Source organism: Salmo trutta, unplaced genomic scaffold (assembly GCF_901001165.1).
Source record: "Salmo trutta unplaced genomic scaffold, fSalTru1.1, whole genome shotgun sequence".
Taxonomy (NCBI): domain Eukaryota; kingdom Metazoa; phylum Chordata; class Actinopteri; order Salmoniformes; family Salmonidae; genus Salmo; species Salmo trutta.
Window position 1 is genome coordinate 36,882 of NW_021823401.1, and position 27,035 is coordinate 63,916.

The 27,035-nt window shown below is 42.8% G+C and overlaps 1 protein-coding gene across 5 annotated transcripts in view; it reads left to right on the top strand.

Moving 5' to 3' along the window:
* Nucleotides 1–6,562: 6,562 nt before the first annotated feature.
* The window catches only part of LOC115190616 (doublecortin domain-containing protein 2), a 46,908-nt gene continuing 26,435 nt past the window's right edge, over nucleotides 6,563–27,035 (top strand). For all 5 annotated transcript variants that reach the window (XM_029748788.1, XM_029748790.1, XM_029748792.1 and 2 more), the window contains exons 1-2: nucleotides 6,563–7,425; nucleotides 10,044–10,098. In XM_029748788.1, the coding sequence (XP_029604648.1) occupies nucleotides 7,139–7,425; nucleotides 10,044–10,098 (342 nt within the window). In that variant the 5' untranslated portion in view covers nucleotides 6,563–7,138. The remainder of the gene's footprint in view (nucleotides 7,426–10,043; nucleotides 10,099–27,035) is intronic.

The following is a 27,035-nucleotide window of genomic DNA, read 5'->3' on the forward strand; positions in this document are numbered from 1 at the left end:
CCCCCCACTTAAACAGACAGAGAGGGAGAGAAGCCAAGGGGTCAACATTTAGGCTAGAGACCTTTATCTGGAGAGCAACCCAATCAACAGAACATAGACCTGATAGCTGACTGTCAAACTGTCAATGCACTGTTCTGCATCCCTTCAACAACTCTTCAGACAAACACAGGCTACAGACAATTATGTTTGATCAATACAAAATGACTAACTGAAATAGGTTTTCTCTTTAAGACAAAGATAGACATTAAAGACATGTTTGATCAATACAAAATGACTAACTGAAATAGGTTTTCTCTTTAAGACAAAGATAGACATTAAAGACATGTTTGATCAATACAAAATGACTAACTGAAATAGGTTTTCTCTTTAAGACAAAGATAGACATTAAAGACATGTTTGATCAATACAAAATGACTAACTGAAATAGGTTTTCTCTTTAAGACAAAGATAGACATTAAAGTAATGTTTCATCTATACAAAATGACTAACTGAAATAGGTTTTCTCTTTAAGACAACAAAGACATTAAAGTAATGTTTGATCAATACAAAATGACTAACTGAAATAGGTTTTCTCTTTAAGACAAGATAGACATTAAAGTCATGTTTGATCAATACAAAATGACTAACTGAAATAGGTTTTCTCTTTAAGACAAAGATAGACATTAAAGTCATGTTTGATCAATACAAAATGACTAACTGAAATAGGTTTTCTCTTTAAGACAAAGATAGACATTAAAGTAATGTTTGATCAATACAAAATGACTAACTGAAATAGGTTTTCTCTTTAAGACAAAGATAGACATTAAAGTAATGTTTCATCTATACAAAATGACTAACTGAAATAGGTTTTCTCTTTAAGACAACAAAGACATTAAAGTAATGTTTGATCAATACAAAATGACTAACTGAAATAGGTTTTCTCTTTAAGACAAGATAGACATTAAAGTCATGTTTGATCAATACAAAATGACTAACTGAAATAGGTTTTCTCTTTAAGACAAAGATAGACATTAAAGTCATGTTTGATCAATACAAAATGACTAACTGAAATAGGTTTTCTCTTTAAGACAAAGATAGACATTAAAGTAATGTTTGATCAATACAAAATGACTAACTGAAATAGGTTTTCTCTTTAAGACAAGATAGACATTAAAGTCATGTTTGATCAATACAAAATGACTAACTGAAATAGGTTTTCTCTTTAAGACAAAGATAGACATTAAAGTCATGTTTGATCAATACAAAATGACTAACTGAAATAGGTTTTCTCTTTAAGACAAAGATAGACATTAAAGACATGTTTGATCAATACAAAATGACTAACTGAAATAGGTTTTCTCTTTAAGACAAAGATAGACATTAAAGTCATGTTTGCCAGAAGGAAAACATCAACAGCTCAGTAAAAGTAATTGGTTTGGCCTTTTCCAGATATCTGGAACGGTCCTGAATTCACTCAGTTCATTATGTGAGGAGTCACACTACGCTACGCTACGCTACGCTACACTACGCTACGCTACGCTACACTACGCTACGCTATGCTACGCTACGCTACAATACACTACAATACAATACAATACAATACAATACAACACAATACAATACAACTCAACACAACAAAGCACACCACAACAAAACAAAGCACACCACAACAAAGCAAAAGAACACCACACCACAACAAAACAAAAGAACACCACACCACAACAAAGCACACCACACCATAACAAAGCACACCACACCACAACAAAGCACACCACACCATAATAAAGCACACCATAAAAAACTAAAGAACACCACACCACAACAAAGCACACCACAACAAAGCAAAAGAACACCACACCACAACAAAACAAAACAAAACAAAGCACACCACAGCAAAGCACACCACAACAAAGCACACCCCACCACAACAAAGAAAACCACAACAAAGCACACACAACAAAGCACACCACAACAAAGAACACCACACCACATCACAACAAAGCACACAACAAAGCACACCACAACAAAACAAAGCACACCACACCACAACAAAGCACACCACAACAAAACAAAAGAACACCAAACAACACAACACAATACAAACAATGTGGATGTCTCAGAAAATGATCTGCCAGCTGCTGGTAGAGGGGTCAATAACAACACCAGAAAACATTTAAGAAATATTGATACTACTGATCATTTAAAAAGCATGACAACAATCATCTTATTTTTTTAAGTAGGGAAGAAGGAGGAGGGGGCTGAAGACACCATAATAACCTGATTGATTTGTCATTTTCAGGTTATATTGATTTGACTACACAATGCAGCCAACTGATTATGGATGAGAGAACAGTGTTTGGAGAGGAGCAGGAGCAGGAGGATTTTCATAAGTGATGCACGGACGGGGATCCGTGGGAAATTACACTGTGATTGTGACTGTTTATGTCATCGTAATCTGTCATCATCTTCTGCTCTCTCTCTCTCCCCTACTCTCTATGTCTCTCTCTCCTTTCTCTCCCTCTTTCTCTCTCTTTCTCCCTCTCTCCCTCCCCGAATCTCTATTCCTCTCTCTCCTTCTTTCTCTCCCTCTTTCTCTCTCTCTCTCTCCTCCACTGTTGTCAGGGCAGAACAATTACGCAGCACTTTGAGTCTACATCTAAATAACCACCTCTAGGATAGGGTTTAACTGCTGTCATTACTACATCTAATAACCACCTCTAGGATAGGGTTTAACTGCTGTCATTACTACATCTAATAACCACCTCTAGGATAGGGTTTAACTGCTGTCATTACTACATCTAATAACCACCTCTAGGATAGGGTTTAACTGCTGTCATTACTACATCTAATAACCACCTCTAGGATAGGGTTTAACTGCTGCTGTCATTACTACATCTAATAACCACCTCTAGGATAGGGTTTAACTGCTGTCATTACTACATCTAATAACCACCTCTAGGATAGGGTTGAACTGCTGTCATTACTACATCTAATAACCACCTCTAGGATAGGGTTTAACTGCTGTCATTACTACATCTAATAACCACCTCTAGGATAGGGTTTAACTGCTCTCATTACTACATCTAATAACCACCTCTAGGATAGGGTTTAACTGCTCTCATTACTACATCTAATAACCACCTCTAGGATAGGGTTTAACTGCTGTCATTACTACATCTAATAACCACCTCTAGGATAGGGTTTAACTGCTGCTGTCATTACTACATCTAATAACCACCTCTAGGATAGGGTTTAACTGCTGCTGTCATTACTACATCTAATAACCACCTCTAGGATAGGGTTTAACTGCTGTCATCACTACATCTAATAACCACCTCTAGGATAGGGTTTAACTGCTGTCATTACTACATCTAATAACCACCTCTAGGATAGGGTTTAACTGCTGTCATTACTACATCTAATAACCACCTCTAGGATAGGGTTTAACTGCTGTCATTACTACATCTAATAACCACCTCTAGGATAGGGTTTAACTGCTGTCATTACTACATCTAATAACCACCTCTAGGATAGGGTTTAACTGCTGTCATTACTACATCTAATAACCACCTCTAGGATAGGGTTTAACTGCTGTCATTACTACATCTAATAACCACCTCTAGGATAGGGTTTAACTGCTGTCATAACTACATCTATAACCACCTCTAGGATAGGGTTTAACTGCTGTCATTACTACATCTATAACCACCTCTAGGATAGGGTTTAACTGCTGTCATTATTACATCTATAACCACCTCTAGGATAGGGTTTAACTGCTGCTGTCATTACTACATCTAATAACCACCTCTAGGATAGGGTTTAACTGCTGCTGTCATTACTACATCTAATAACCACCTCTAGGATAGGGTTTAACTGCTGTCATTACTACATCTATAACCACCTCTAGGATAGGGTTTAACTGCTGTCATTACCTCATCTAATAACCACCTCTAGGATAGGGTTTAACTGCTGTCATTACCTCATCTATAACCACCTCTAGGATAGGGTTTAACTGCTGTCATTACTACATCTAATAACCACCTCTAGGATAGGGTTTAACTGCTGTCATTACCTCATCTAATAACCACCTCTAGGATAGGGTTTAACTGCTCTCATTACTACATCTAATAACCACCTCTAGGATAGGGTTTAACTGCTGCTGTCATTACTACATCTAAATAACCACCTCTAGGATAGGGTTTAACTGCTGCTGTCATTACTACATCTAATAACCACCTCTAGGATAGGGTTTAACTGCTGACATTACTACATCTAATAACCACCTCTAGGATAGGGTTTAACTGCTGTCATTACCTCATCTAATAACCACCTCTAGGATAGGGTTTAACTGCTCTCATTACTACATCTAATAACCACTTCTAGGATAGGGTTTAACTGCTGCTGTCATTACTACATCTAAATAACCACCTCTAGGATAGGGTTTAACTGCTGCTGTCATTACTACATCTAATAAACACCTCTAGGATAGGGTTGAACAAATTATGTTTTAATTGTTTTAACGAGAGACTTAGGCTATATCCTGTTTAACAAATTGTGTTTTTTATTGTTTAAAGATGAGACTTAGGCTATATCCTCAAATGGTGTGTATTGGCATTGCTCTTTGAAAGCTTGGCTGGTGTTATCTTAACAGTCCTGTAGCCATTTCTGGCGTTTTAAATGAATGACATATACCCATTGATTCTTCTAAAGGCCTCATGCGCTCAGTTCAACTGTCACGCCCCATCAGAACTCAAAATAGAAGCGTGTTTTACTCCAACGTTAGTAAACATTGTAAATGTAAACAAACACTGTATAGTCTCAAACCATGGTTAAATCTATCTTTTTGAAATAATGGATGGTCAGTACTTGCATCTATAGCTCTATCTATTCAGATTTTTTTCCGAAATAGAGGTGGGGTGAGCGTTGTTATTGTATCCGCTGTGGATTGGCCCTTTAAAGACTACGTTGGACTGAGATTGTGTGTTCTGTTCACATGATTTCTATTCTTATTTAATGTCTAGTGGGGCTGTACAGACTGGGAGAGGGAGAGAGGGACAGAGAGGGAGAGAGAGGGAGAGATGGAGAGAGAGAGAGAGAGAGACAGAGAGAGAGAGAGAGGGGGCGAGAGAGACAGAGAGAGACAGAGAGAGAGAGAGAGAGAGAGAGAGAGAGAGAGAGAAGGGGCGAGAGAGACAGAGAGAGAGAGAGAGAGAGAGAGAGAGAGAGAGAGAGAGAGAGAGAGAGAGAGAGAGAGAGAGAGAGAGACAGAGAGACAGAGAGACAGAGAGAGAGAGAGAGAGAGAGAGAGAGAGAGACTGGTTCAACATCTAATACTATGGCACCATCTTGTGGCCTTGTCAGTAACAACACACTGTGATCCTGTAGCTGTGATGTTTGAGGGATCTCTCGGTGGGTTGTAAAGGATTTAATAGCTGGATAGATCTGTTGTAATAGGCTACTATGTCTACATGTACGAATTGACCAGAATATCTACAATAATGTAAAATTGTGTCATTGTAAATTTACCATGGAAATTAGGCATAAGTTAATGAATAACAAAATTACATTCATCATCTCTGTTGTTTTTGGTGTGACCTCACCTCGATGTTTAAAGCTGCAATATGTCACTTTTTGGCCGACCCGACCAAATTCACATAGAAAGGTCAGTTATAGATCTGTGATTCTCATTGAAAACAAGTCTAAGAAGCTGTAGATGTGTTCTATATGCGCTATTTCTATGCTTCTCGTTCTTAAGTTTCGTTTTTGTGTCTTTTACTTTCGGTTTTGTACACCAGATTCAAACAGCTGAAAATGTAAATGTTCAGGGTTATGGAAAATAAGTTTCACAGCAGTTTAGATGGTACAATGATTCTCTACACAATGACTGCTTGTTTTGTCACATGAACTGAAATTAGGCGAACTATTTGAATTTTAGCAATCAGGAAATGGTCAGAGCTTTTTCTGCATATTGCACCTTTGAGAGCATACACACTGTGAAATGTTCTGCATCTCTGTTGTCATGCAACACAATATATAGTCCACAAAACAAACATGTTTTTCTTCTTCTATCAAGATCCAACACAGGACCTCCAATTGGTCCCTTGATATCTCATTAAAAATAAATTACTTTTCAAAGTTTTAAAGGCCCAGTGCTGTGTTTTATATCTACTTTCACACTAGGTGGTTGGAAAAATACTGCGAAATTGTGAAAATTATGCAAATGCCCTTTTATTGTAAGAGCTGTTCTGAAAGACATCACCTGGTGACCATCCCGTGTGGTTAATTAGTTAATAGACCAATAAGAAAGAGAGTTCCAAACCTCTCTGCCAATAACAGCTAGTTTTCAGTTTTCTCCTCCCCATTCAGACCACTCCCAGACTCCTAGCAACATTCTCGCTTGAGAAGCTGCTATTTGCGAATGAGATATTTCTTTATTTTTGACCATTTTAATTTAAAATACTTTCGGTAAGGTACTTCATTGTTAACCAGAAATGATTTGATATTGAGATAAAAACGTCAGCATTGGGCCTTTAAGGTTCCATAGATTTTTTATTTGTAAATTGATTCTCTTCGCTTTTTGTTCCCCATTCATAACGTTTATATTCCATGCACTTGTTTTTAGTTGAGTTATTAACCCACCTGTTGCTTGTGGTGGTGCAGTTAGTGACAAGCGGTGTGACTGTGTGCGTGTGTGTTTCTATAGAAACGGCTCAACACCTGCCTTCCCATGACACCTCGGGGCTGAACACACCGTAGGAAAACGGTATGATACACAGGAGACTTCTACGGTCACCTGGGCAGAACGGGGCATAACGGGACACGCAACCTGACTCCGCATGTGCCTTTTATGAAGTTGTTCCCGTTACATTCAGAACATTTTTACCAGGAAGTATTTACCTGGATAACATGCACGCTTGAAGAACTCAGCTAAGTAGCCTAACTTTCGTTCAGGTTGCGCAAAGGACTATTTTATGCGAAGTTCAAGATGCTCATTTGAAAATGTGGACTGAATGGACCTAAAATATCCGTTAACGGCGTATCGATAATGACGACCGTCCAATCCTGTAACAGTGTGGTTTACTACGTTGAAATTGGATGCATTTTTATTTGTGTGGGGAAATGATCTAGCATAGCCTTCGATACTTTGACCCCAATCGTCATGAACTCTGAAAAGCCCAATTTTCTATCCCAACCTGTCGTGAAGAACATTTTCGTGTATCGAAATGGAGATCCCTTTTACGAGGCTCGCCGGTTAGTGGTAAACCAAAAGAGAGTGTCCAATTTTGACACTTTTCTTCGAGATGTGACGGGGGGTGTGCAGGCTCCGTTTGGAGCGGTTCGGAACATCTACACCCCTAGAATGGGGCATCGGGTGGCCTGCCTGGACCATCTACAGAGCGGGGAACAATATGTCGCTGCCGGGAGAGAGAAATTCAAGAAATTGGAGTGAGTAAGATAATTGTGTGTGTGTGTGTGTGTGTGTGTGTGTGTAATAATTGTCTGTTGAATTAGTTAATGTATATTATTGATGTTGGTTGATACTGAATGACAGACTCGCTGTCTGTGATGTTCATTGATACTGAATGACAGACTCGCTGTCTGTGATGTTCATTGATACTGAATGACAGACTCGCTGTCTGTGATGTTCATTGATACTGAATGACAGACTCGCTGTCTGTGATGTTCATTAATACTGAATGACAGACTCGCTGTCTGTGATGTTCATTGATACTGAATGACAGACTCGCTGTCTGTGATGTTCATTGATACTGAATGACAGACTCGCTGTCTGTGATGTTCATTGATACTGAATGACAGACTCGCTGCCTGTGATGTTCATTGATACTGAATGACAGACTCGCTGTCTGTGATGTTCATTGATACTGAATGACAGACTCGCTGTCTGTGATGTTCATTGATACTGAATGACAGACTCGCTGTCTGTGATGTTCACTGATACTGAATGACAGACTCGCTGTCTGTGCTGTTCATTGATGTTCATTGATACTGAATGACAGACTCGCTGTCTGTGCTGTTCATTGATGTTCATTGATACTGAATGACAGACTCGCTGTCTGTGATGTTCATTGATACTGAATGACAGACTCGCTGTCTGTGATGTTCATTGATACTGAATGACAGACTCGCTGCCTGTGATGTTCATTGATACTGAATGACAGACTCTCTGTCTGTGATGTTCATTGATACTGAATGACAGACTCGCTGTCTGTGATGTTCACTGATACTGAATGACAGACTCGCTGTCTGTGATGTTCATTGATACTGAATGACAGACTCGCTGTCTGTGATGTTCATTGATACTGAATGACAGACTCGCTGTCTGTGATGTTCATTGATACTGAATGACAGACTCGCTGTCTGTGATGTTCATTGATACTGAATGACAGACTCGCTGTCTGTGATGTTCATTGATACTGAATGACAGACTCGCTGTCTGTGATGTTCATTGATACTGAATGACAGACTCGCTGTCTGTGATGTTCACTGATACTGAATGACAGACTCGCTGTCTGTGCTGTTCATTGATGTTCATTGATACTGAATGACAGACTCGCTGTCTGTGCTGTTCATTGATGTTCATTGATACTGAATGACAGACTCGCTGTCTGTGATGTTCATTGATACTGAATGACAGACTCGCTGTCTGTGATGTTCATTGATACTGAATGACAGACTCGCTGCCTGTGATGTTCATTGATACTGAATGACAGACTCTCTGTCTGTGATGTTCATTGATACTGAATGACAGACTCGCTGTCTGTGATGTTCACTGATACTGAATGACAGACTCGCTGTCTGTGATGTTCATTGATACTGAATGACAGACTCGCTGTCTGTGATGTTCATTGATACTGAATGACAGACTCGCTGTCTGTGATGTTCATTGATACTGAATGACAGACTCGCTGTCTGTGATGTTCACTGATACTGAATGACAGACTCGCTGTCTGTGATGTTCATTGATACTGAATGACAGACTCGCTGTCTGTGATGTTCATTGATACTGAATGACAGACTCGCTGTCTGTGATGTTCATTGATACTGAATGACAGACTCTCTGTCTGTGATGTTCATTGATACTGAATGACAGACTCGCTGTCTGTGATGTTCATTAATACTGAATGACAGACTCGCTGTCTGTGATGTTCATTGATACTGAATGACAGACTCTCTGTCTGTGATGTTCATTGATACTGAATGACAGACTCTCTGTCTGTGATGTTCATTGATACTGAATGACAGACTCTCTGTCTGTGATGTTCATTGATACTGAATGACAGACTCACTGTCTGTGATGTTCATTGATACTGAATGACAGACTCTCTGTCTGTGATGTTCACATTTCAAGGTCGAGTTGACCTCACTTTACTGATGTTGCAATAACTCTAAAATAGTGCTAACCCTAATTTGAACTGTTACAGTTGTTTAGTGTTCCCTGAACATGTAGGCTACTGCTCCCACTATAATTATTATCTGTAAAGCAACCTTTAATTAAAGGGCTTGTAGAGATGGAATTTGGCCCACGCTCCTTATAGAATCTATTCTTAGTAATTGTATCCTCAGATTTGATCACTGAAAGGCTTTTTCATGATAATTGTCCCTCCGTTGCAATTGCAGTTACTTAGATAGGAGCTTTGAGAGGACATTGTGACATAGAGACATTGAGATGACATTGAGATGACATAGAGATGACATAGAGATGACATTGTGGCATTTGGACCACACTCCTCCTAGACACATTATATGGCCTCCCGAGTGGCTCAGCGGTCTAAGGCACTTGCATCTCAGTGCTAGAGGCGTTACTACAGACTCTGGTTCGATCCTTGGCTGCATCACAACCGGTCGTGATCGGAAGGAGTCCGGGTTAAGGGAAGGTTTTGGCCGGGGTAGGCCGACATTGTAAAATAAGAATTTGTTCTTAACTGATTTGCCTAGTTAAATAAAGGTTAAATAAATACAAATATTCTGTAAAATTTCTGACCAATTATACCACAGATAATTGCAGTTGAGTGTATAACTTTGTCCCTCCATTGTAATTGCAGTTATTCACAGATAGGATCCAAAAAGAAGAGGATGCTCCTTACTACTTCAGGGCAGGTGAGATGACTTGGTGTACTATCCTCCATTCACACCACTTTACCAAGAGAAACTCACTAGACCGTGTCTTCTACTGGTCCTGGCTTGCTGGCCATGCTGTGCTGTCAATTAGACTGCAACTGTTTTGAATGATTGATGACGTTTGTCCTTCAAAAGGGAAACATGTTTTTAATTGTCAACATTCACTCACAAGATGTCCTGGTCTCTGGGTGCCTGTTTGAGAAGCCCTGGTCTCTGGGTGCCTGTTTGAGAAGCCCTGGCCTCTGGGTGCCTGTTTGAGAAGCCCTGGTCTCTGGGTGCCTGTTTGAGAAGCCCTGGTCTCTGGGTGCCTGTTTGAGAAGCCCTGGCCTCTGGGTGCCTGTTTGAGAAGCCCTGGTCTCTGGGTGCCTGTTTGAGAAGCCCTGGCCTCTGGGTGCCTGTTTGAGAAGCCCTGGTCTCTGGGTGCCTGTTTGAGAAGCCCTGGTCCTCTGTGTGCCTGTTTGAGAAGCCCTGGTCTCTGGGTGCCTGTTTGAGAAGCCCTGGTCTCTGGGTGCCTGTTTGAGAAGCCCTGGTCCTCTGGGTGCCTGTTTGAGAAGCCCTGGCCTCTGGGTGCCTGTTTGAGAAGCCCTGGCCTCTGGGTGCCTGTTTGAGAAGCCCTGGTCTCTGGGTGCCTGTTTGAGAAGCCCTGGTCCTCTGGGTGCCTGTTTGCGAAGAATCAGCTATGAAAGGTGTAATGTCAGTCACCATGTTTACATGCGCACAGTATTCTGGGTAGTAGCTCATATCCCGCTTAAGGTCTTATTCGGGATTAGATGTTTACATGGTAAACGTGGTAACCTGAATAATAGCAGGATATTGGTGTGCATGTAAACGTGGTAACCTGAATAATAACAGGATATTGGTGTGCATGTAAACGTGGTAACCTGAATAATAACAGGATATTGGTGTGCATGTAAACGTGGTAACCTGAATAATAACAGGATATTGGTGTGCATGTAAACGTGGTAACCTGAATAATAACAGGATATCGGTGTGCATGTAAACGTGGTAACCTGAATAATAACAGGATATCGGTGTGCATGTGAACGTGGTAACCTGAATAATAACAGGATATTGGTGTGCATGTAAACGTGGTAACCTGAATAATAACAGGATATTGGTGTGCATGTGAACGTGGTAACCTGAATAATAACAGGATATTGGTGTGCATGTAAACGTGGTAACCTGAATAATAACAGGATATCGGTGTGCATGTGAACGTGGTAACCTGAATAATAACAGGATATCGGTGTGCATGTAAACGTGGTAACCTGAATAATAACAGGATATCGGTGTGCATGTAAACGTGGTAACCTGAATAATAACAGGATATCGGTGTGCATGTAAACGTGGTAACCTGAATAATAACAGGATATCGGTGTGCATGTGAACGTGGTAACCTGAATAATAACAGGATATTGGTGTGCATGTAAACGTGGTAACCTTGGTGTGCATGTAAACGTGGTAACCTGAATAATAACAGGATATTGGTGTGCATGTAAACGTGGTAACCTGAATAATAACAGGATATCGGTGTGCATGTAAACGTGGTAACCTGAATAATAACAGGATATTGGTGTGCATGTGAACGTGGTAACCTGAATAATAACAGGATATTGGTGTGCATGAAAACGTGGTAACCTGAATAATAACAGGATATCGGTGTGCATGTGAACGTGGTAACCTGAATAATAACAGGATATTGGTGTGCATGTGAACGTGGTAACCTGAATAATAACAGGATATTGGTGTGCATGTAAACGTGGTAACCTGAATAATAGCAGGATATTGGTGTGCATGTGAACGTGGTAACCTTGGTGTGCATGTGAACGTGGTAACCTGAATAATAACAGGATATTGGTGTGCATGTAAACGTGGTAACCTGAATAATAACAGGATATCGGTGTGCATGTAAACATGGTAACCTGAATAATAACAGGATATTGGTGTGCATGTGAACATGGTAACCTGAATAATAACAGGATATCGGTGTGCATGTGAACGTGGTAACCTGAATAATAACAGGATATTGGTGTGCATGTGAACATGGTAACCTGAATAATAACAGGATATCGGTGTGCATGTGAACATGGTAACCTGAATAATAACAGGATATCGGTGTGCATGTGAACGTGGTAACCTGAATAATAACAGGATATTGGTGTGCATGTAAACGTGGTAACCTGAATAATAACAGGATATCGGTGTGCATGTAAACGTGGTAACCTGAATAATAACAGGATATCGGTGTGCATGTAAACGTGGTAACCTGAATAATAACAGGATATTGGTGTGCATGTGAACGTGGTAACCTTGGTGTGCATGTGAACGTGGTAACCTGAATAATAACAGGATATTGGTGTGCATGTGAACGTGGTAACCTTGGTGTGCATGTAAACGTGGTAACCTGAATAATAGCAGGATATCGGTGTGCATGTAAACATGGTAACCTGAATAATAACAGGATATTGGTGTGCATGTAAACGTGGTAACCTGAATAATAACAGGATATCGGTGTGCATGTGAACGTGGTAACCTGAATAATAACAGGATATCGGTGTGCATGTGAACATGGTAACCTGAATAATAACAGGATATTGGTGTGCATGTGAACGTGGTAACCTGAATAATAACAGGATATTGGTGTGCATGTGAACATGGTAACCTGAATAATAACAGGATATCGGTGTGCATGTGAACATGGTAACCTGAATAATAACAGGATATCGGTGTGCATGTGAACGTGGTAACCTGAATAATAACAGGATATCGGTGTGCATGTGAACGTGGTAACCTGAATAATAACAGGATATCGGTGTGCATGTGAACGTGGTAACCTGAATAATAACAGGATATTGGTGTGCATGTGAACATGGTAACCTGAATAATAACAGGATATCGGTGTGCATGTGAACGTGGTAACCTGAATAATAACAGGATATTGGTGTGCATGTGAACATGGTAACCTGAATAATAACAGGATATCGGTGTGCATGTGAACGTGGTAACCTGAATAATAACAGGATATCGGTGTGCATGTGAACATGGTAACCTGAATAATAACAGGATATCGGTGTGCATGTGAACGTGGTAACCTGAATAATAACAGGATATCGGTGTGCATGTGAACGTGGTAACCTGAATAATAACAGGATATCGGTGTGCATGTGAACGTGGTAACCTGAATAATAACAGGATATCGGTGTGCATGGGAACGTGGTAACCTGAATAATAACAGGATATTGGTGTGCATGTGAACGTGGTCAGTGCTGTTTGAGAAAGAACAGCTGAGTGAGGTGAATACCAGTGTTTAGTCACCTCCTTTGTGGTTTGTGAATAATCACTTTGTTGGCAGATCAGTGACTATGAATTACGAATGTAATGATGATCATCAACCTCCTTCAATACATATTTAATCTGGAAAAACATCTTTAAGCAGCCATTGTTGGCCGCAGACTGCCTCGTGGTCAGATGGTTCTTACCACACACCAGGCGGTGGAAACACTGACGTCACACGTCCGTAGCCACCTTGTCCAGCGCTAAGGGTTTTTATTTACAATCACTTTATTTACAGAGGAGCAGCCACAGTGTGTACCAAATGGCACCCTATTCCCTATGTAGTGCACCACTTTTGATCAGGGCCCATAGTGCTCTGGCCCCCCCAAAAATAGGGCACTATATAGGGAATAGGGTGCCATTTGGGACACAGCCACTGCATGAGTTCTGTTCTAATCATGACTAGTGGGGGTTTAATAGGCCAGTCTATTTATGACAGCCCCACTCACCACTGTCATGTTCCTCTGATTGGTTCAATTAAAGAGGCCCTCAAACAACACTCAGAACCCTGGCGGTGACCAAACAGCCCGCCACACTTAAGAGGAAGTAGGGCTAGGATGGACTGTTAACTGGGTTCAGGACTGTTGCTGCCACCATAGACTGTAAGCTAGGTTCAGGACTGTTGCTGCCACCATAGACTGTAAGCTACGTTCAGGACTGTTGCTGCCACCATAGACTGTAAGCTAGGTTCAGGACTGTTGCTGCCACCATGGACTATAAGCTAGGTTCAGGACTGTTGCTGCCACCATAGACTGTAAGCTAGGTTCAGGACTGTTGCTGCCACCATAGACTGTAAGCTAGGTTCAGGACTGTTGCTGCCACCATAGACTGTAAGCTAGGTTCAGGACTGTAAGCTAGGTTCAGGACTGTAAGCTGGGTTCGGGACTGTTGCTGCCACCATAGACTGTAAGCTAGGTTCAGGACTGTAAGCTAGGTTCAGGACTGTTGCTGCCACCATAGACTGTAAGCTAGGTTCAGGACTGTTGCTGCCACCATAGACTATAAGCTAGGTTCAGGACTCTTCCTGCCATCATGGACTGTAAGCTAGGTTCAGGACTGTTGCTGCCACCATAGACTGTAAGCTAAGTTCAGGACTGTTGCTGCCACCATAGACTGTAAGCTAGGTTAAGGACTGTTGCTGCCACCATAGACTGTAAGCTAGGTTAAGGACTGTTGCTGCCACCATAGACTGTAAGCTAGGTTCAGGACTGTTCCTGCCACCATAGACTGTAAGCTAGGTTCAGGATTGTTGCTGCCACCATAGACTGTAAGCTAGGTTCAGGACTGTTGCTGCCACCATAGACTATAAGCTAGGTTCAGGACTGTTCCTGCCACCATGGACTGTAAGCTAGGTTCAGGACTGTTCCTGCCACCATAGACTGTAAGCTAGGTTCAGGATTGTTGCTGCCACCATAGACTGTAAGCTAGGTTCAGGACTGTTCCTGCCACCATGGACTGTAAGCTAGGTTCAGGACTGTTGCTGCCACCATAGACTGTAAGCTAGGTTCAGGACTGTTGCTGCCACCATAGACTGTAAACTAGGTTCAGGACTGTAAGCTAGGTTCAGGACTGTAAGCTAGGTTCAGGACTGTAAGCTAGGTTCAGGACTGTTCCTGCCACCATAGACTGTAAGCTAGGTTCAGGACTGTAAGCTAGGTTCAGGACTGTAAGCTAGGTTCAGGACTGTTGCTGCCACCATAGACTATAAGCTAGGTTCAGGACTGTTCCTGCCACCATAGACTGTAAGCTAGGTTCAGGACTGTTGCTGCCACCATAGACTGTAAGCTAGGTTCAGGACTGTTGCTGCCACCATAGACTGTAAGCTAGGTTCAGGACTGTTGCTGCCACCATAGACTGTAAGCTAGGTTCAGGACTGTTGCTGCCACCATGGACTGTAAGCTAGGTTCAGGACTGTTGCTGCCACCATAGACTGTAAGCTAGGTTCAGGACTGTTGCTGCCACCATAGACTGTAAGCTAGGTTCAGGACTGTTGCTGCCACCATAGACTGTAAGCTAGGTTCAGGACTGTTGCTGCCACCATAGACTGTAAGCTAGGTTCAGGACTGTTGCTGCCACCATAGACTGTAAGCTAGGTTCAGGACTATTGCTGCCACCATAGACTGTAAGCTAGGTTCAGGACTGTTCCTGCCACCATAGACTGTAAGCTAGGTTCAGGACTGTTGCTGCCACCATAGACTGTAAGCTAGGTTCAGGACTGTTGCTGCCACCATAGACTGTAAGCTAGGTTCAGGACTGTTGCTGCCACCATAGACTGTAAGCTAGGTTCAGGATTGTTGCTGCCACCATAGACTGTAAGCTAGGTTCAGGACTGTTGCTGCCATCATAGACTGTAAGCTAGGTTCAGGATTGTTGCTGCCACCATAGACTGTAAGCTAGGTTCAGGACTGTTGCTGCCGTCATAGACTGTAAGCTAGGTTCAGGATTGTTGCTGCCACCATAGACTGTAAGCTAGGTTCAGGACTGTTGCTGCCGTCATAGACTGTAAGCTAGGTTCAGGACTGTTGCTGCCACCATGGACTGTAAGCTAGGTTCAGGACTGTTGCTGCCACCATAGACTGTAAGCTAGGTTCAGGACTGTTGCTGCCACCATAGACTGTAAGCTAGGTTCAGGACTGTTGCTGCCACCATAGACTGTAAGCTAGGTTCAGGACTGTTGCTGCCACCATAGACTGTAAGCTAGGTTCAGGACTGTTGCTGCCACCATAGACTGTAAGCTAGGTTCAGGACTGTTGCTGCCACCATAGACTGTAAGCTAGGTTCAGGACTGTTCCTGCCACCATAGACTGTAAGCTAGGTTCAGGACTGTTGCTGCCACCATAGACTGTAAGCTAGGTTCAGGACTGTTGCTGCCACCATAGACTGTAAGCTAGGTTCAGGACTGTTGCTGCCACCATAGACTATAAGCTAGGTTCAGGACTCTTCCTGCCATCATGGACTGTAAGCTAGGTTCAGGACTGTTGCTGCCACCATAGACTGTAAGCTAAGTTCAGGACTGTTGCTGCCACCATAGACTGTAAGCTAGGTTAAGGACTGTTGCTGCCACCATAGACTGTAAGCTAGGTTAAGGACTGTTGCTGCCACCATAGACTGTAAGCTAGGTTCAGGACTGTTGCTGCCACCATAGACTGTAAGCTAGGTTCAGGATTGTTGCTGCCACCATAGACTGTAAGCTAGGTTCAGGACTGTTGCTGCCACCATAGACTATAAGCTAGGTTCAGGACTGTTCCTGCCACCATGGACTGTAAGCTAGGTTCAGGACTGTTCCTGCCACCATAGACTGTAAGCTAGGTTCAGGATTGTTGCTGCCACCATAGACTGTAAGCTAGGTTCAGGACTGTTCCTGCCACCATGGACTGTAAGCTAGGTTCAGGACTGTTGCTGCCACCATAGACTGTAAGCTAGGTTCAGGACTGTTGCTGCCACCATAGACTGTAAACTAGGTTCAGGACTGTAAGCTAGGTTCAGGACTGTAAGCTAGGTTCAGGACTGTAAGCTAGGTTCAGGACTGTTCCTGCCACCATAGACTGTAAGCTAGTTTCAGGACTGTAAGCTAGGTTCAGGACTGTAAGCTAGGTTCAGGACTGTTGCTGCCACCATAGACTATAAGCTAGGTTCAGGACTGTTCCTGCCACCATAGACTGTAAGCTAGGTTCAGGACTGTTGCTGCCACCATAGACTGTAAGCTAGGTTCAGGACTGTTGCTGCCACCATAGACTGTAAGCTAGGTTCAGGACTGTTGCTGCCACCATAGACTGTAAGCTAGGTTCAGGACTGTTGCTGCCACCATGGACTGTAAGCTAGGTTCAGGACTGTTGCTGCCACCATAGACTGTAAGCTAGGTTCAGGACTGTTGCTGCCACCATAGACTGTAAGCTAGGTTCAGGACTGTTGCTGCCACCATAGACTGTAAGCTAGGTTCAGGACTGTTGCTGCCACCATAGACTGTAAGCTAGGTTCAGGACTGTTGCTGCCACCATAGACTGTAAGCTAGGTTCAGGACTATTGCTGCCACCATAGACTGTAAGCTAGGTTCAGGACTGTTCCTGCCACCATAGACTGTAAGCTAGGTTCAGGACTGTTGCTGCCACCATAGACTGTAAGCTAGGTTCAGGACTGTTGCTGCCACCATAGACTGTAAGCTAGGTTCAGGACTGTTGCTGCCACCATCGACTGTAAGCTAGGTTCAGGATTGTTGCTGCCACCATAGACTGTAAGCTAGGTTCAGGACTGTTGCTGCCATCATAGACTGTAAGCTAGGTTCAGGATTGTTGCTGCCACCATAGACTGTAAGCTAGGTTCAGGACTGTTGCTGCCGTCATAGACTGTAAGCTAGGTTCAGGATTGTTGCTGCCACCATAGACTGTAAGCTAGGTTCAGGACTGTTGCTGCCGTCATAGACTGTAAGCTAGGTTCAGGACTGTTGCTGCCACCATGGACTGTAAGCTAGGTTCAGGACTGTTGCTGCCACCATAGACTGTAAGCTAGGTTCAGGACTGTTGCTGCCACCATAGACTGTAAGCTAGGTTCAGGACTGTTGCTGCCACCATAGACTGTAAGCTAGGTTCAGGACTGTTGCTGCCACCGTAGACTGTAAGCTAGGTTCAGGACTGTTGCTGCCACCATAGACTGTAAGCTAGGTTCAGGACTGTTGCTGCCACCATAGACTGTAAGCTAGGTTCAGGACTGTTCCTGCCACCATAGACTGTAAGCTAGGTTCAGGACTGTTGCTGCCACCATAGACTGTAAGCTAGGTTCAGGACTGTTGCTGCCACCATAGACTGTAAGCTAGGTTCAGGACTGTTGCTGCCACCATAGACTGTAAGCTAGGTTCAGGATTGTTGCTGCCACCATAGACTGTAAGCTAAGTTCAGGACTGTTGCTGCCATCATAGACTGTAAGCTAGGTTCAGGACTGTTGCTGCCACCATGGACTGTAAGCTAGGTTCAGGACTGTTGCTGCCACCATAGACTGTAAGCTAGGTTCAGGACTGTTGCTGCCACCATAGACTGTAAGCTAGGTTCAGGACTGTTGCTGCCACCATAGACTGTAAGCTAGGTTCAGGACTGTTGCTGCCACCATAGACTGTAAGCTAGGTTCAGGACTGTTGCTGCCACCATAGACTGTAAGCTAGGTTCAGGACTATTGCTGCCACCATAGACTGTAAGCTAGGTTCAGGACTGTTCCTGCCACCATAGACTGTAAGCTAGGTTCACGACTGTTGCTGCCACCATAGACTGTAAGCTAGGTTCAGGACTGTTGCTGCCACCATAGACTGTAAGCTAGGTTCAGGATTGTTGCTGCCACCATAGACTGTAAGCTAGGTTCAGGACTGTTGCTGCCGTCATAGACTGTAAGCTAGGTTCAGGACTGTTGCTGCCACCATGGACTGTAAGCTAGGTTCAGGACTGTTGCTGCCACCATAGACTGTAAGCTAGGTTCAGGATTGTTGCTGCCACCATAGACTGTAAGCTAGGTTAAGGACTGTTGCTGCCATCATGGACTGTAAGCTAGGTTCAGGACTGTTGCTGCCACCATGGACTGTAAGCTAGGTTCAGGACTGTTGCTGCCACCATAGACTGTAAGCTAGGTTCAGGACTGTTGCTGCCATCATGGACTGTAAGCTAGGTTCAGGACTGTTGCTGCCACCATAGACTGTAAGCTAGGTTCAGGACTATTGCTGCCACCATAGACTGTAAGCTAGGTTCAGGACTGTTCCTGCCACCATAGACTGTAAGCTAGGTTCAGGACTGTTGCTGCCACCATAGACTGTAAGCTAGGTTCAGGACTGTTGCTGCCACCATAGACTGTAAGCTAGGTTCAGGATTGTTGCTGCCACCATAGACTGTAAGCTAGGTTCAGGACTGTTGCTGCCATCATAGACTGTAAGCTAGGTTCAGGACTGTTGCTGCCACCATGGACTGTAAGCTAGGTTCAGGACTGTTGCTGCCACCATAGACTGTAAGCTAGGTTCAGGATTGTTGCTGCCACCATAGACTGTAAGCTAGGTTCAGGACTGTTGCTGCCATCATGGACTGTAAGCTAGGTTCAGGACTGTTGCTGCCACCATGGACTGTAAGCTAGGTTCAGGACTGTTGCTGCCATCATGGACTGTAAGCTAGGTTCAGGACTGTTGCTGCCACCATAGACTGTAAGCTAGGTTCAGGACTATTGCTGCCACCATAGACTGTAAGCTAGGTTCAGGACTGTTCCTGCCACCATAGACTGTAAGCTAGGTTCAGGACTGTTGCTGCCACCATAGACTGTAAGCTAGGTTCAGGACTGTTGCTGCCACCATAGACTGTAAGCTAGGTTCAGGATTGTTGCTGCCACCATAGACTGTAAGCTAGGTTCAGGACTGTTGCTGCCATCATAGACTGTAAGCTAGGTTCAGGACTGTTGCTGCCACCATGGACTGTAAGCTAGGTTCAGGACTGTTGCTGCCACCATAGACTGTAAGCTAGGTTCAGGATTGTTGCTGCCACCATAGACTGTAAGCTAGGTTCAGGACTGTTGCTGCCATCATGGACTGTAAGCTAGGTTCAGGACTGTTGCTGCCACCATGGACTGTAAGCTAGGTTCAGGACTGTTGCTGCCACCCTAGACTGTAAGCTAGGTTCAGGACTGTTGCTGCCATCATGGACTGTAAGCTAGGTTCAGGACTGTTGCTGCCACCATAGACTGTAAGCTAGGTTCAGGACTGTTGCTGCCACCATAGACTGTAAGCTAGGTTCAGGACTGTTGCTGCCATCATGGACTGTAAGCTAGGTTCAGGACTGTTGCTGCCATCATAGACTGTAAGCTAGGTTCAGGACTGTTGCTGCCACCATGGACTGTAAGCTAGGTTCAGGACTGTTGCTGCCACCATAGACTGTAAGCTAGGTTCAGGATTGTTGCTGCCACCATAGACTGTAAGCTAGGTTCAGGACTGTTGCTGCCATCATGGACTGTAAGCTAGGTTCAGGACTGTTGCTGCCACCATGGACTGTAAGCTAGGTTCAGGACTGTTGCTGCCACCCTAGACTGTAAGCTAGGTTCAGGACTGTTGCTGCCATCATGGACTGTAAGCTAGGTTCAGGACTGTTGCTGCCACCATAGACTGTAAGCTAGGTTCAGGACTGTTGCTGCCACCATAGACTGTAAGCTAGGTTCAGGACTGTTGCTGCCATCATGGACTGTAAGCTAGGTTCAGGACTGTTGCTGCCACCATAGACTGTAAGCTAGGTTCAGGACTGTTGCTGCCGCCATATACTGTAAGCTAGGTTCAGGACTGTTGCTGCCACCATAGACTGTAAGCTAGGTTCAGGACTGTTGCTGCCACCATAGACTGTAAGCTAGGTTCAGGACTGTTGCTGCCATCATGGACTGTAAGCTAGGTTCGGGACTGTTGCTGCCACCATAGACTGTAAGCTAGGTTCAGGACTGTTGCTGCCACCATAGACGTGGGGAACAAGGACGTGGAGAACAAGGACGTGGAGAACAAGGACGTGGAGGTCTGAAAGGGAGATAAAGAATGGAAACATTAGGAACGCGTGACAAAGTAGTGCCAGAGGGTTATCCTACCAAGCAGGTCTGAGGAGTTAGAGACGTAACGTTGATCAACTCTTGTGTCCAACACATTTATATGGCAATGAAACCTCCAGAACTAACCTGCTCCAGGGCAGGCTAACTCAGGGCTAACTCCATTTATCCTGCATTCAGAACTAACCTGGTCCAGGGCAGGCTTACTCAGGGCTAACTCCATTTATCCTGCATTCAGAACTAACCTGGTCCGGGGCAGGCTAACTCAGGGCTGACTCCATTTATCCTGCATTCAGAACTAACCTGGTCCGGGGCAGGCTAACTCAGGGCTGACTCCATTTATCCTGCATTCAGAACTAACCTGGTCCGGGGCAGGCTAACTCAGGGCTGACTCCATTTCTTCCTAGGCCGAAACCTAGGAAGAAACCTAGAGAGGAACCAGGCTATGAGTGGTGGCCAGTCTTCTTCTGGCTGTGCCGGGTGGAGATTATATCAGAACATGGCCAAGATGTTCAAATGTTCATAAATGACCAGCATGGTCAAATAATAATAATCACAGTGAACAGGTCAGGGTTCCATAGCCGCAGGCAGAACAGTTGAAACTGGAGCAGCAGCACGGCCAGGTGGACTGGGGACAACAAGGAGTCATCATGCCAGGTAGTCCTGAGGCATGGTCCTAGGGCTCAGGTTCTCCGAGAGAGAGAAAGAGAGAGAAAGAAAGAAAGAAAGAAAGAAAGAAAGAAAGAGAGAATTAGAGAGAGCATACTTAAATTCACACAGGACACCGGATAAGACAGGAGAAATACTCCAGATATAACAGACTGACCCTAGCCCCCCGACACAAAAACAAAGCAGGTATTAATGATAAGTAATCAATTAAAGACGACACTTATAAAAGCCCTTTTCTTTAATTTTGATTTCAGCACAAATTAAAATGTGGCACTGACTCTCCAATGGATTGATGTTTCAGCATTGTCTCAATGAGGAGATCTGACTCTCCAATGGATTGATGTTTCAGCATTGTCTCAATGAAGAGTTCTGACTCTCCAATGGATTGATGTTTCAGCATTGTCTCAATGAGGAGTTCTGACTCTCCAATGGATTGATGTTTCAGCATTGTCTCTATGAAGAGTTCTGACTCTCCAATGGATTGATTTTTCAGCATTGTCTCAATGAAGAGTTCTGACTCTCCAATGGATTGATGTTTCAGCATTGTCTCTATGAAGAGTTCTGACTCTCCAATGGATTGATGTTTCAGCATTGTCTCAATGAGGAGTTCTGACTCTCCAATGGATTGATGTTTCAGCATTGTCTCAATGAAGTTCTGACTCTCCAATGGATTGATGTTTCAACATTGTCTCAATGAGGAGTTCTGACTCTCCTATGGATTGATGTTTCAGCATTGTCTCAATGAAGCGTTTGGCATTCGATTAGCCATATGCGACATAAACGCGCAGTTACAAGCCTGCCAGAGTTAGCGGCAGGCGGACAAGCACCACCGTAGTATAGATGAAGCCTGAGATGGAATGTGAAGCTAACTGAAGCTGGTTAGCTTTAGAAAACTCAGATCTAGCTTGCTTCACAGGATACCCTCTGGTGACTATGGGGAACAGGCTTAACATCCAACAACCAACTGAGGAGACTGCCAGGATAAACATAAAGGGAGAAATTAGCATGATCAAACATAACATGGCTATTAAAGGGATATAACGTAGGCTATTAAATGGATATAACGTAGGCTATTAAAGGGATATAACGTAGGCTATTAAAGGGATATAACGTAGGCTATTAAAGGGATATAACGTAGGTTATTAAAGGGATATAACGTAGGCTATTAAAGGGATGTAACGCAGGCTATTAAAGGGATATAATGTAGGCTATTAAAGGGATATAACGTAGGCTATTAAAGGGATATAACGTAGGCAATTAAAGGGATATAAAGTAGGCTATTAAAGGGATATAACGTAGGCTATTAAAGGGATATAACGTAGGCTATTAAAGGGATATAACGTAGGCTATTAAAGGGATATAACGTAGGCTATTAAAGGGATATAACGCAGGCTATTAAAGGGATATAACGTAGGCTATTAAAGGGATATAACGTAGACTATTAAAGGGATATAACGTAGGCTATTAAAGGGATATAAAGTAGGCTATTAAAGGGATATAACGTACGCTGTTAAAGGGATATAACGTAGGCTATTAAAGGGATATAACGTAGGTTATTAAAGGGATATAACGTAGGCTATTAAAGGGATATAACGTAGGCTATTAAAGGGATATAACGTAGGCTATTAAAGGGATATAACGTAGGCTATTAAAGGGATATAACGTAGGCTATTAAAGGGATATAACGTAGGCTATTAAAGGGATATAACGCAGGCTATTAAAGGGATATAACGCAGGCTATTAAAGGGATATAACGCAGGCTATTAAAGGGATATAACGTAGGCTATTAAATGGATATAACGTAGGTTATTAAAGGGATATAACGTAGGCTATTAAAGGGATGTAACGCAGGCTATTAAAGGGATATAATGTAGGCTATTAAAGGGATATAACGTAGGCTATTAAAGGGATATAACGTAGGCAATTAAAGGGATATAAAGTAGGCTATTAAAGGGATATAACGTAGGCTATTAAAGGGATATAACGTAGGCTATTAAAGGGATATAACGTAGGTTATTAAAGGGATATAACGTAGGCTATTAAAGGGATGTAACGCAGGCTATTAAAGGGATATAATGTAGGCTATTAAAGGGATATAACGTAGGCTATTAAAGGGATATAACGTAGGCAATTAAAGGGATATAAGTAGGCTATTAAGAGGATATAACGTAGGCTATTAAAGGGATATAACGTAGGCTATTAAAGGGATATAACGTAGGCTATTAAAGGGATATAACGTAGGCTATTAAAGGGATATAACGCAGGCTATTAAAGGGATATAACGTAGGCTATTAAAGGGATATAACGTAGACTATTAAAGGGATATAACGTAGGCTATTAAAGGGATATAAAGTAGGCTATTAAAGGGATATAACGTACGCTGTTAAAGGGATATAACGTAGGCTATTAAAGGGATATAACGTAGGTTATTAAAGGGATATAACGTAGGCTATTAAAGGGATATAACGTAGGCTATTAAAGGGATATAACGTAGGCTATTAAAGGGATATAACGTAGGCTATTAAAGGGATATAACGTAGGCTATTAAAGGGATATAACGTAGGCTATTAAAGGGATATAACGCAGGCTATTAAAGGGATATAACGCAGGCTATTAAAGGGATATAACGCAGGCTATTAAAGGGATATAACGTAGGCTATTAAATGGATATAACGTAGGTTATTAACCTCTTGGGGCTATTTGGGACGCTAGCGTGCCACCCGTGGCGCACCCTATCAACAGCAGGTGCATTCCAAGAGCGGCAAATTTGAAACCAAATAAATGTCAAAATTCAAATTTTTCAAACATACAACTATCTTACACCCTTTGAAAGATAAACATCTCCTTAATCTAACCACGTTGTCCGATTTCAAAAAGGTTTTACGGCGAAAGCATAAAGTTAGATTATATTAGGAGAGTACATTGACAATAGCTGTGTGTAATGTATTGTCAATTCAAAGGCAGGCGACACCAAAACCATAAAATCAGCTAAAATTATGCACTAACCTTTTACAATCTCCATCAGATGACACTCCTAGGACATTATGTTAGACAATACATGCATTTTTAGTTCTATCAAGTTCATATTTATATCCAAAAACAGCGTTTTACTATGGCGTTGATGTTCAGGAAATCGTTTCCCTCCAATAACCGGCAGTCAAGTCAGCACAACAAATTAAATAATTAATATTAGAAAACATTGGTAAAATATTATATTGTCATTCAAAGAATTATAGATTTACATCTCTTGAACGCAATCGACTTGCCAGATTTAAAAATAACCTTACTGGGAAATCACACTTTGCAATAATCTGAGCACTGCGCCCAGAAAAATACGCTTTGCGATACAGACTAACCGCCATGTTGGAGAGATCTAAAATCGAAAATACTATGTAAATAATCCATTACCTTTGATTCTCTTCATCAGATGTCACTTCCAGGAATCCCAGGTCCATAACGAATGTAGTTTTGTTCAAAAAAGCTCATCATTTATGTCCAAAAAGCTCCGTGTTGTTAGCACATGATCTAAGCCAGCCGGACTTCACTTCATGAACAAGGGGAAAAAATATATTTACGTTCGTTCAAACATGTCAAACGTTGTATAGCATAAATCATTAGTGCCTTTTTTAAACAGAACATGAATAAAATTCAAGGCGGACGATTGCGTTCTCTTTTAAACCGTATTGGAACTAGAGTACCCAACATGAACTCGCGCGCCAGGTGTCTAATGGGCCATCACCGTTCCATGGCTCTTGTTCGGTCAGATCTCACAGTAGAAGACTCAAAACACTTTGTAAAGGCTGGTGACATCTAGTGGAAGCAATAGGAAGTGCCAAAACATTCATCAGCCCCTGTGTGTTTCAATAGCATAGGCTTAAAGGCAATTCAACACATCAGGTATCCACTTCCTGTCAGAATCTGTCTCAGGGTTTTGCCTGCCAAATGAGTTCTGTTATACTCACAGACACCATTCAAACAGTTTTAGAAACTTTAGGGTGTTTTCTATCCATATATAATAAGTATATGCATATTCTAGTTACTGGGTAGGATTAGTAACCAGATTAAATCGGGTACGTTTTTTTATCCAGACGTGAAAATACTGCCCCCTAGCCCCAACAGGTTAAAGGGATTTAACGTAGGTTATTAAAGGGATATAACGTAGGCTATTAAAGGGATATAACGTAGGCTATTAAAGGGATATAACGTAGGCTATTAAAGGGATATAACGTAGGCTATTAAAGGGATATAACGTAGGCTAATAAAGAGATATAATGTAGGCTATTAAAGGGATATAATGTAGGCTATTAAAGGGATATAACGTAGGCTATTAAAGGGATATAATGTAGGCTATTAAAGGGATATAATGTAGGCTATTAAAGGGATATAACGTAGGCTATTAAAGGGATATAATGTAGGCCACCGCATATACTGTACATATAAACATTTAGGATTTATATTTCTCCAATCAGTATAATAACAAAGGGCACTTACTTCATCATATCACACCGAATGGAAGGATAGGGCCGCCCCATGGCATCACCAACATCAACTGAACTGGTAGAGAGGAAGAAGCGTGCAGCTTATGTGGGGAAACAGAGGAGTTAGAAAGGTAGAGGAGAGGTAGAGGAGAAAGGTAAACAGAAAGGTAGAGGAGAGGTAGAGGAGAAAGGTAAACAGAAAGGTAGAGGTAGAGGAGAAAGGTAAACAGAAAGGTAGAGGAGAAAGGTAGAGGAGAAAGGTAAACAGACAGGTAGAGGAGAAAGGTAGAGGAGAAAGGTAGAGGAGAGGTAGAGGAGAAAGGTAAACAGAAAGGTAGAGGTGAGGGGATTACAGGAGAGTTGAACAGGTGTGGAGGGAAGGATGTGGCCTAGGGAGATTGGAAGCCTGTAGGAGTAGCATGACACACACACACACACACACACACACACACACAACACACACACACACACACACACACACACACACACACACACACACACACACACACACACACACACACACACACACACACACACACACACACACACACACACACAGATGCCCAGATGGCTAAATGTAACAGTATAGCTTCCGTCCCTACCTGGGCTCAAACCAGGGACCCTCTGCACACATCAACAACTGCCTCCCACAAAGCATCGTTACCCACCACTCCACAAAAGTCGCGGCCCTTGCAGAGCAAGGGAAACAACTACTTCAAGGTTTCAGAGCGAGTGACTTCACCGATTGAAACACTATTAGCGCGCACATCGCTAACGAGCCTGCCATTTCACACCGGTTACATAAACACCAGACAACTCACTGACAACCTACTGACAACCCACTGACAACCTACTGACAACCCACTGACAACCCACTGACAACCCACTGACAACCTA